The 12,153-nt window shown below is 45.5% G+C and overlaps 2 protein-coding genes across 3 annotated transcripts in view; one reads left to right on the top strand and one right to left on the bottom strand.

The window, feature by feature from the left end:
- LOC144893281 (uncharacterized) overlaps window positions 1-12,153 on the bottom strand; it is a 1,021,022-nt gene that overhangs the window by 273,332 nt on the left and 735,537 nt on the right. The gene's annotated exons all lie outside the window — the stretch shown is intronic.
- Window positions 1-12,153, top strand: part of LOC137432523 (polycystin-2-like protein 1) — a 99,278-nt gene that overhangs the window by 76,877 nt on the left and 10,248 nt on the right. For both annotated transcript variants that reach the window (XM_068124538.2, XM_078783315.1), the window contains exons 9-13: window positions 4,168-4,288; window positions 4,392-4,490; window positions 4,729-4,844; window positions 5,798-5,915; window positions 6,029-6,123. In XM_068124538.2, the coding sequence (XP_067980639.1) occupies window positions 4,168-4,288; window positions 4,392-4,490; window positions 4,729-4,844; window positions 5,798-5,915; window positions 6,029-6,123 (549 nt within the window). The remainder of the gene's footprint in view (window positions 1-4,167; window positions 4,289-4,391; window positions 4,491-4,728; window positions 4,845-5,797; window positions 5,916-6,028; window positions 6,124-12,153) is intronic.

The following is a 12,153-nucleotide window of genomic DNA, read 5'->3' as shown; positions in this document are numbered from 1 at the left end:
CCACTCGCGCGGGAAACTCGGCAAAATGGTGCCATCGAATGCCGTGCGTCGAAGGCGCCATGGGTGCCTGGCAATTAGGCGAGTCGTGAAGACGACCCTCTTGTTTTCTCCACCATTTTGGAAAAGACAGCGCAGCCTCCAGCCCACCAAGAGCCCAACAGTCGAAGCTCCTTCACAATCGCCGCACCAAATGCTCTCTTCCAGTACACACCAAAATGACCAAGCCTTCTTCTTCGAGCAAGAACAAAGCACTTCTTCCTCTTCAGTGGCCAGAGCCAATCCCGAGGCTTCCCTTTTTAGTTCGCCCACGTCATCCGGCCACGTCACTTGGGAGGCGTGGCCTGCCGGTCCTTTTCACCGCCCACCGTATCACTGTCGCTCCGCCTCTCCTGGGCAGGTCCCCGTTGCATCGTGTCCATAGGGGTGGGCCCAGCCCAGCCGGCAGTTCATGGAGGGTGACCAACGGCCAGCTGTGCCATACTTCGCAGGCCGTAGCGGCAAAAATGTTAGAAATGACACAGAGGGTTTTACGCACAGGGGAAATTAGCATTAAACCCTATTACTAATTAACACTATTACTAATCTTCTGTCAAACCAGACGTGATCTGCTTAACAGAAACTTTCCTCCTTTATGATGTCTCTGATTCCATAGTATCTCTCCCGGGCTACTCCCTCCTCCGGTATGATAGACCTGAGCCTCGTCCTGGAGGCGGGGTTGCTATCTTTATCAAAAACTCTCTTCCTCACTCGCCCTGCACTGCACTCTCTCCACCTCACCCCCAGGAATACCTCTGGCTACGGCTTCCCCTTCGCTCCCACCTCTTGTTCATATGTGTGTTGTACCGTCCACCAAACAGTGATGACTCCATCTACATCTCGCTGTCTGATGATATGGACCAACTTCTATCTACTCATCCCAACTCTCTCTTCCTCATATGTGGTGATTTCAACTGTCATCATGCCAGTTGGCTGGGTGTGGGTACCTCTCTCACCAGCCATGGCTCCTCAGCAAAGGACTTCTGCGACTCACTGGGACTGACACAATCTGTCAATTTCCCGACCCGGATCTCAGTCAACGGAACATCTTCTCTTCTGGACTTGGTTATGACTAACTTCCCTGAAAATGTCTGCTGCTCTTCTTCTGCTCCGATCGGATCATCTGATCATGTCCTTGTTAAAGTGGACATCTCTCTGACCATCCTCAGGGAGCCTGCTCAGCGTCGACGAGTCTGGCATTTCACTCAGGCCAACTGGCACGGTCTTCAAGCAGCCATCAATCATCTGGACTGGTCTCCCATCTCTACCACCTCTGACATCAACTCATCCTGGGAATTCTTCCAAAGTAAATTGCTCTCTCTCATGCACAGATTTATCCCATCTCGTCTTCAGTTGTCATACCCTTCCTCCCGTCCATGGTACACGGAATCTTGTGGTGAGGCTGTTGCCCAGAAACAACTTGCCTTCGTCTCCTGGAAAGCAAATCCAACGGAAGGAAATCTCATTTCCTTTCACAAAGCCCGAAACAAGTGTGTGTCCACCCTCAGGAGAGCCAGGAAACAATATCTCTCCGTTCTCAAGACCGAACTCTCTTATCTGTCTCCCTCTTCCAAATCCTGGTGGCGTCTGGTCAAATCCGTTTCTGGTGTTTGTTCCCCCTCCATCCCCTCCCTTACCTCAAACGGCTACACAGCTGACTCCGCACGTGAAAAAGCTGAATGCCTCAACTCTGTGTTTGCCTCTAAATCTTGTGTCCCAAACCCATCCCTCTCTGTACCCACCATACCCAGTCGTACCCTGCTGCTCCTGGACTCCGTGTCCTTTCCTCCTGACAAGGTGGAAAAGTTTCTGTCAACCCTCGACTCTGATTCTGCAACTGGACCCGACGGCATCAGCCCACGGGTCCTAAAATCCTGCTCTGCTGCTCTATCTCACCCTCTCTCTGTTCTCTTCACCCTCTCTTTTGCTCAAGGTCAACTGCCATCTGCTTGGAAATCAGCCAACATCACCGCTTTGCACAAAAAAGGTGCAAAAACAGATCCTAGCAACTACAGACCAATCAGCCTTCTCCCAATTATCAGCAAAGTCATGGAATCCATCATTGCTTCGGATATGAAATCTTTCCTCTTCTCCAATGGCTTGATCTCTGATCATCAATTTGGTTTCAGACCAGGTCACTCTACTCTGGACATGCTGCTTCTGCTGTCTCAACAATGGATGGAGGTCCTAAATGCCAAACAGGAAATTAGAGCTGTCTCCCTCGACATATCACGTGCCTTCGACACGGTCTGGCACCCCGCTCTGCTCACCAAACTCTCCTCCTTTGGTATCCATGGAAATCTCCACGCATGGCTGGCGGACTTCCTCTCTAGTCGTCGTCAACGTGTGGCCCTGAATGGGTTTCTCTCATCTCCTCTTCCTGTTCAGGCTGGAGTTCCCCAAGGCAGTGTTCTGGGCCCCGTGCTTTTTCTGGTCTTCATCAATGATCTCTCTGACTCTCTCGAAAATCCTCTCTATCTCTTTGCTGATGACTCCACTCTCTGCCGCTCCATTCCTCTTCCCTCAGATCGGCAGTCTGCTGCCTCCTCACTCTCTGAAGACCTGGACAAAATCACAGACTGGTCAAACAAGTGGAACATGTCTTTCAATCCTGACAAATCTCACACTCTTACTATGTCTCTCCGAAAAGATCGACTGGACAACCCTCCCATCTACTTTCTCAACAATCCTCTCCAAGAAGTTCTGTCGCTCAAGATTTTGGGTCTCACTATCTGCCATGATCTTTCTTGGGAAAACCACATTTCCAAGCTGGCCTCCAAAGCCAGTCGCCGACTGGGCATCCTCCGTCGTGCGAAGTCCTTCCTCGGCACACCTGAGCTCCTCACCACATACAAGGCTTTCATCCGCAGCTCAATGGAATACTGTTCTCCCCTATGGGCCGGTGCTCCTGCCTCACACCTAGCTCGGCTTCACGCTGTTGAAACCAAAGCTTTCAGAATTATTGGAATCTCCCGCGATGAAGCTATCTCTGAGGGCCTTTCACTCACTCACCGCAGGCAGGTAGGTGGTCTTTCTGTCTTCTACCGACTCCTCTCCGGCCTTGCACCCCCAGCTCTCTCTGTGCTCTGTCCCCCAAATATTCCTACAGGTCGCACAAGATCTGCCAGCAACCCTCTGATGGTTAAACTGCCGAAATCTCGGCTCTCTGCTCACCTTCACTCTTTCATTCCTCTTTTCTCCCGCCTCTGGAACAAACTCCCTCACTCCCTTCAATCCCACTCCTCCCTCCAGGTCTTTAAAACAGCTGTTCACCACCATCTCTTATCTTCCCCCATCCAAAACCTTGATCTTTTCTACCCCCGCTAATTCACCCCAGATCCACCTTGTTTGAAATTCCAACTTCTTTCCTGGAAGTCCTGGCAGTGTCCATATGTTTTATACCTCTCCCACCGCCCCCTTCCCACGCCCCCCCCCCCCAAAGCCCTCGCCCTCTCTCAGATCTCTCGATGTCTCCATGTCTCTCGGTCCCTGCTCTCAAATGTTGTGTTTGTGTCCTTCCCCCTCTCTCCCCATCTTGTCTACCGCTCCCTATGTTATATGTTTTATGTGTCGGTTTGTCTTTCTGTGTGATTAATGTTCGCTCTTTCACGAGCCTCGACCTTGTATACAAAAAAAAAAAAAAAAAAAAAAAAAACACGTCATCATCCCTCTTATGATGAACATTTAAAAACCTTAAGCTACATTTTCCCTGTTTATGTACATCGAAATGCTCCTCCATGTTACATGGTCCATACTAGATCCTATACCATTCTACCTTCCCTACAGTATTTTCTTACCTACCCCTATAAACGTAAGAATAGTTTAGGTTTTTTCAGAAGAGAGAAAACTTTGTCATCTGCAATGATTGTTGACCTTGCTTAAGACTAGGAGGACTTCCAGCGACTTCGTCGGCGGAGGCATGAAAACACCTTGCAGTACAGCTGCTTAATTATCAGTCGTAAAGTTGATATGTGTGGATTTTTTAACCTTAGATATCCCTTTATGCATATAGCACTGAAGATTTTTGTACATGAGAATTGCACAACTGAAGAGTGGATTGATCATTTCACTTTGTGCAGCAAACGTAAAAGCAGCCCCATAATTGCTTTAATTTCGGAACCTTATTTCCAGATTTACTCAATTTCGAATTATCCTTGGCGACTTTGAGTTTGGTGCAATAGAGAGAGCCAATCGAATTATGGGACCAATCTACTTCTCGACGTACGTGTTCTTCGTGTTCTTTGTGCTTTTGGTGAGTAAATACCATGATTGTTTAAAAAAAATTGCCAGGTTGGAAAGTTTGTTGAAATCGGACTGTTTGTAAAACAAGTAACAATTAATTGTGTGTCATGCAGAACATGTTCCTGGCTATTATTAGTGACACGTACACGGCAGTCAAGGCAGACCTTGCTGAGCAAGAGGATGAATTTGATATTGCACATTACCTGCTCAGGGTAAATACCTCACACCATTCAATATAGATCTTTGTTCAAAACTATGTTAAAAAGTACATTTGTATTTGCCACTGTTTTTAAAGAAATGTACTCTCTTCCAGATAAACAAAAATGGTCCATCAAGGTGATTTATTTCTCTTGTATGTGACATAATAACAAGTGTATGGCATTGACTACCTTTCGGTAGTCTGACAACGATACATCTGGTAAATCATCGTTGCTTGTTTTTACCTTCCAGGCTTACAATAAGGTGGCCTCAAAGTTCAAGATCAAACAGTATAGCGATATTCAATGTACATTGGATGCATCAGAAGAGAGCATGGGCTATGAAGAGTGGCGTGACAGACTCATAGAGTAAGTGCAATAGTAAACGTCCCCTATCGAAGTCAATGAAGGATATTCAAATAAATAATGAACAAATTTTTTGCATTTTAGCCTTAAGTCTTCAGTACATCCATAACGAGTCAACATATGGATATAATTGAGTGAGGATTGTTGAAAATATCAAAAATAAATACAAGGGTACCAGAACACTTATTTAACAATCAAGTATTTATAGAAACTAGGGCGTGCCCGCACGTACGGGCACGCCCGTACGTGCTTGCCCGTACGTGCGTGCAAAAAAACATGCGTGCAAACAACAACAACAAAAAAAAACTTTGAAACCACGTGGCAGTAACGACCACAGAACCCCCCCCCCCTCTATTTACATGAAATGATTTGGTCCATTCGCAACGACCACAGAACCCCCCCCCCCCCTCTATTTACATGAAATGGTTTGGTCCATTCGCAAAGCCAAAGCGAACGGCTTGCGAGTACGGTGACCATACCTTGGGAACCACTTGTCCGATTAATTTCAAACCTTGAAAAGGCACATCCTCCGGTCCCCAGCAATATACCTGGCAAGTTTCAAGTATATCGGACCGGTAGTTGTCGAGAAACAGCGGTCGCATACATACATACAGACAGACAGACACACACACACAGAGATTACTGGAATTATAGATAGATACAACGTTGCCGTGCCTGCACGGGATTCCAAACGGGATTCTAGGGATGTGGGAGGCAAAAACGCAAATGGCGTCTTGCCATTGAGCCGGCAAGCCGGGAGCAACAATTCACATGTATTGCCACATCTGATGCAATTTAAATGCTCTAATGACTGTTTGTTCGGGATATGTAGCTTTTTTGATGCCCTAGGCTCTATAATAAAATTTTGGATTGGTTTCAAAGCCAGTGATCAATAGCAAATGAATAGTAAGATATGTGACCTAACTCTTACTTACTTTATGTCACTATTTTGTCAGACTAGGACACCAGGAGTCTAAAATCCATGAGATTTTTAAACGTTTCGATGTAGATGAAAACAAGATTCTGGACAAGAATGAAAAATTACAGATGAAGATTGACCTGAACAGGGAAATGGTATGCTTCGATCGACACAATGATTGTCCTGCATGTTCCTTGATTGTCATACGAACGTTTTGTCCACTTTCTTGCAATGATACAAGTCCATTTGTTTTGTTTTTATTGCACAGAATGAGATGAATGGTTTGACAACAAAAGCCAAAGAAAATGAAGAGGATGATGAGGATGATCAAACGGAGGATGCGTCTGCAGATGACGTGAAGTTGTACGTATCCTCAAAATGGAAGCTTTGATATGAAATCCTCATTTTATGATTATGATGTAATAAAATGCAGGTGGCAATGGTTTTGCAACATAGATATGATCCCCAACTCATTTGTCAATTTAGTTTAGGTTTCTAAAATGGTAGTTTTGGTCGAATGGTTCATAAATTATTCCATCATAATTTTGTTTTCAAATGACATATATTTGGAATTTACTTATTCAGTTGCATAGCAAAAGTATTGTCGTGAAGTCAGGGTTCAAGCGGGTTGAAGCACAAATGCCCAACCAATGCAGGCATTCCATGTTAAACCCATATGTCTGATTGACCTCTGCAGCCGCCATACCAGATGATAGCGGAGTAGTTCCTACCCTCTTACGCCCTGTTTAACCCCAGGACTTTGATCGTGAGCTTAAATCAACACCGACTTTAGAAGCAAAAGGATATACCAGTGTTGTAAGCAGAGAAAGTCATATCTATTCATCACAATTAACTTAAAGTCAGTTTCACAATGTTAACAAATATGATTTCGTTCAAAATTTTGGGAGATTAGCAAACCTGTACATTTTTGGAATCATCAGAGCATGGAGAATCCGAAAATCAATGTTGGCATTTGCACAGACACCTGCATGGCCGCCATTTTGGATTTTCAAAATGGCCGCCATAAAATACATATTTTGCGCTATCTCGGCTTCTAGTCAACCGAGAAACTTAATTAAATATGCTAATCCGATGTTTTCTGGGTCAAGGAATCCAATAAAGGTCTCAAAATAGTGCTCAGGATTATAGAAAAGCAACAAACAAAGGTAATTGAAAACCATTGTCTTTATATTTGTGATATAACTGTATTACATAATACATGATATTGCAAGTCCTTTGAAGTTGTAGGTATGGGTTTATAAAGCAAGAAAGCAGCCTTGTTAGTATCAGATTGAACTATAAGTCCTATACACAGGATCTACTAGGTCTATGCCGTTCAGGAATATGCTGAATATGCTGAATATGCGGAATCTTTTTTGTATCACTAAACATCTGGAAAGTCCTAAAAGTGAAGCAAGTGTAAGGATTAGAAGTCTAATGATCCCACCAATGGTTTTCTTGTGACATTGCATTTGCCTCCATCATGACCTCAAAAGTGCTGGAAAATGCTGAAAACTCACATTGGGGATGAGTATGGGGCATCATGAATACTAGAATATATAGGCCAGAGAGCCAGAGTATAGAGAGAATCGACTATAATATATATATAGGCCAGTGTGGATAGAGAATGGCAAGAGCACAAAAGAGGAAAAGTGGTCATCAAGGGTGTCAGGAGAGCAGTTGTTTTGGTGGACCTGTAACTTTAGACTTGATGGTCAATGGCAGTTTTCCTGTGCAAGCACATCTGCTGTCTCATATCATCCATTGCTTGAATGTTCTCGCTGCACCAAGAAGCATGCAGGCGCACACCGCTGGGTGTCGCCTTCCATGCGGTAGGCCGATTGGTTCTGGCTCGGCATTGCGATTGTCAGCTGTTTTGTTCCAGCTCATTTGCTCTCCTCCTTCACCTGCATTGGTGGCGCTCTTACTCCACTAAGGAGCAGATGAGCATACCGCACGCTGCAGGGTCTCCTGTGTGAGAGGCACAGGTTCCAGCTGCACCGTCCACAGACACTCGTCAGGGCTCACGCGCTTCACATCCATTGCCCGCTTTGGGTTATTCTTTGAATGGATGAAGTCATCTTTTGGTTGAAGCATACCGAGAGGGAAGGTTTCCCCTGTGTTGTGACTTTATGTTGTCTTATGTGTTCTATGTTGGTGTTTCCTGCACAAGGATAGTTGGGATGGATAAGCAAATGCAAGTCCAGCAACTGCACTGGAACTGGAAGCATACATGACAATGATCCTTGGCAATGATTATAATTACTTGTCAGGTTCACCATGTTTTTTTCGTTCAAAAATTTTGGAGATTAGCAAAACTATACCTTTTTGGAATATTCAGAGCACGAGGAATCCAAAAATTATTGTTGGCATTTGCGGAGACACCTGCATGGCCGCCATTTTGGATTTTCAAAATGGCCGCCATAAAATACATAATTTAATCATTATAATAGCACTCCACTAATGTAAGCTCACAACAGCACACTATTGTAAACTGAACAGCATTATTTATGCACTACATTATATAAAAGTTACTTTAATAAGGGGGGAATTATGCATAATTGTATCCCTGACCCCCCTCCATCCCCCCTCCACCAGTGTCAGCATGTGCTTCCATCTCTTACATGACTTCAATCTCATCTCTGTCCAGCAATATCAGAGGTCTGTGATGCAACTTCACAGATCTCTTCATCCAGGCTGCTACAGTTAGCCAAGATATTGTATGTCTACCAGAAAGATTTCAGACAGGATTTATGTCTCTTCCGTTTGTCTTCCTGCATTGTTATGGCCTCCTCCATTCACACAGCTCTGATTCCTGCACCAGTGATGGTGTCCCTTCCTCCCTTCTCCACAATCCATGACTCTCACTGGTCAACCCAGCACGATGGAATACATCGAGCTCCATGTGCTTCTCCATAGCAATGTATTGTTTCTTTATGTTGTCTACCACTGCGTCAACTCAGAAGACTGCACATACGAGGCTCTGCAAACATTGACACTCTGCTCTCTGCTCACCCCTGTTCACACTCTTCCTACTGTATAGATACTCCTTGACATATCACGTGCCTTCGATACGGTCTGGCACCACGCTCTGCTCACCAAACTCTCTTCCGATGGTATCCATGGAAATCTCCACGCATGGCTTGCGGACTTCCTCTCTGGTCGTAATCAACGTGTGGCCCGAAATGGATTTCTCTCATCTCCCCTTCCTGTTCAGGCTGGAGTTGCCCAAGGCAGTGTTCTGGGCCCTGTGCTTTTTCTGGTCTTCATCGATGATCTCTCTGATGCTCTGGAAAATCCTCTCCATCTCTTTGCTGATGACTCCACTCTCTGCCGCTCCGTACTTCATCCCTCAGATCGACAGTCTGCAGCCTCCTCACTTTCTGCAGACCTGGACAAAATCACAGACTTGTCAAACAAGTGAAACATGTCTTTCAATCCTGACAAATCTCACACTCTTACTATGTCTCTCCGAAAAGACCGACTGGACAACCCTACCATCTACTTTCTGAACAATCCTCTCCAAGAAGTTTTGTCGCTCAAGTTTTGGGTCTCACTATCTGCCATGATCTTTCCTGGGAAAACCACATTTCCAAGCTGGCCTCCAAAGCCAGTCACCGACTGGGCATCCTCCATCGTGCAAAGTCCTTCCTTGGCACACCTGAGCTCCTCACCACATACAAGGCTTTCATCCGCAGCTCAATGGAATAGAGTTCTCCCCTCTGGGCTGGTGCTCCTGACTCGCACCTAGCTCGGCGTTAAGGTTGAAACCAAAGCTTTCAGAATCATTGGAATCTCCCACGATGAAGCTAACTCCGAGGGACTTTCATTCACTCACCGCAGGCAGGTTGGTGGTCTTTCTGTCCTCTACCACCTCCTCTCCGGCCTTGCTCCCCCATCTCTCTCTGTGCTGTCCCCCAAATATTCCTTCAGGTCGCACAAGATCTGCCAGCAACCCTCTTATGGTTAAACTGCCAAAATCAAGACTCTCTATTCTACTTCACTCTTTCAATCCTCTTTTCTCCTGCCTCTGGAACACACTCCCTCACTCTCTTCAATTCCACTCCTCCCTCCAGGTCTTTCAAACAGCTGTTCACCACCATGTCTTATCTTCCCCCATCGAAAACCTTGATCCTTTCTACCCCCGTTAATTCACCCCGATCCACTTTTTTGAAATACCGACTTCTTTCCTGGAAGTCCTTGCAGTGTTCATGTGTTTTATGCTTCTCCCACCCCCAACCCCACTTCCTATGCCTCCTCCCCCCAAGCCCTCTGCCTCCCACAAATCTCCCGATGTCCCTGTTTTTTCTACTGTTTTACTTGTGTGGCTCCCTCTCTCTCCCCATCTTATTTCCCGCTCGCTTTATCATATGTTTCATGTGTCAGTTTGTTTTTTTGTGATTAATGTTAGCTCTTACACGAGCCTCGATGTTTTATACAAAAAAAAAAAAAAAAAACGTACATTTTTCCCAACCATATCAGCTGGCTTGGTGTTCCTTCACCTACTTCAATACATGGCCGAGGAGCTAAGTCATTCTCTGAAACGACTGGACTTATTCAGTCTGTTTCTTTTCCAACACACATCTCCCCAAATGGCAGCCATTGATCATTACTGGACATTGTCATGTCAAACTTTACCTCAAATCTGTCCATCTCATCATCAGGAAATGTGCTGTAGTTCTATCATGCCCTCATTCCTTTCTCTTTTAGAAGTCCATTTGGGATGGGCAACTTCCTACATTTCAGAGTTACAAACATTACTTGTATCCATAACAAAGGTTCCAAAAAACTGATCATCCCCTCAACTGCAAACCTGTCCACCTTATCCCCATCATAAGCATAGTAATGGAGTCGATCATTGCAGCTGAACTCGGGCACTATAATCTCCTCCCTACCACACTAATCTGACTACGTTTGGCCCCTGGCCTGCATATTCTACCTTGGATATGTTACTACTTCTGACACAGTAATGGATGGATTCATTGAACCTCAAGAGGTTTCTGAAAATCTCTCGAACCTTTGATACTGTCTGGCATGCAGCCTTGATTTAATTACAGGTTTCCTTCCTTTGGTGCCCAGCTCCCCATGCTCAAGTGGTCGTCTGATTTCCTCTATGAGTGGAAACCGCAGATGGCCTTTGACGGTGTCCTTTCCCATGATCTTTTCCATCCGCCTGGAATTCTACAAAGCAGTGCTTCCCCGTATCCAGTCTCTCCCTCCTTCAGTCTTTCAAATGCCCTGCTGATCACCCATGTGCACCTCCGCAATTTCTTCTTCACAGGCTGATTTCTGTATTTTACATTCTGCTCCTGTCCTGGCTATTGCTACTCGCTTTTATGTTATTCCTCTGTTCCTCCTTCTGTATATCTGGCTTGACAAAACCTTTCTGATGACAATCTAATTATTATTGGAAAGGTCAGCACAATACTATCGGAACCGTAACATATTTGTGCAATGTGTTACGGATTTATGTGAATTGATGTGAATTACTATTCAGGTCTTTGCTTATTAATGTGTAGTCGATTAAAGGTTGTTGTGATTAAAGGGTCAGGAGCCCTTCTGGGAAAAAGGAGACCGGAAACGAAAGAAGAAAAGACACGAGGTCCGGCAGAAGCGGCGATCTTCTTCCTCTTCCTCGCCCAGCGCCGAGAAGAGTGGTATCGATATTGAGCAGCGTGGGGAACGCTGTGTGTGAAAGCCCGTCTGGCGAGAGGAGTTACCTGGACGTGTAATTACCCATTTACACGTAAGTCGCCGTGGGTTCGTGCACGGAACCAAGCGTCCGGCACAGTTCGCCTCACCGTCTACAAGGACGCGTACGGGTTGCACCTTGGGCCTCGCGCGCGTTGCAAGCCGCGCTTGGTTTTGCCCCGTTGCTTGGCAAGGAGGTGTGCGCTGCAGCCGCTGTCCCCGGTATGAGACGTGCACGTTTGGAGCACGTCCGCCCGGGGTTCGTTCAACCGCCCGTGTGCGGAGAAGAGAGACATTGTGAGGGACAGTGACCGTGACCCAAGTGGTCGTGAGTGGGGACAGGGGGGGACACATATGTAAGATGGCCATCTTTGTAATATTGATTGTTGATTGTTGATGGTTGTGGATTCCTTGGGGGAATATATTAATTGATTACTCCGGATCCTTGGGGTGGGGTTTCTTATTGACTGGAATTCATATTGATTGCGTTACGAAAGCGTATAAATCATAGATCTTTCTGGCGGAGTTCCTCTCACGGTCCGGGGGTCACCGAGACCAGGTAGTCACCGGGAGGACCACGTAACAGAAATTGGGGGCTCGTCCGGGATCTAAAATTGTATAAAATAATAAAATAATATTTTTATTAATTAAAATTTATTAATTAAGTATTAATTGGTAAATTTTTGGGAAATTAGGGGTAAA

This window comes from Myxine glutinosa, chromosome 8, assembly GCF_964187855.1.
Source record: "Myxine glutinosa chromosome 8, kmMyxGlut1.1, whole genome shotgun sequence".
Lineage (NCBI taxonomy): Eukaryota > Metazoa > Chordata > Myxini > Myxiniformes > Myxinidae > Myxine > Myxine glutinosa.
The sequence above is the reverse complement of the archived record's forward strand: the minus strand, read 5'-3'. Positions and strand labels throughout refer to the sequence as shown.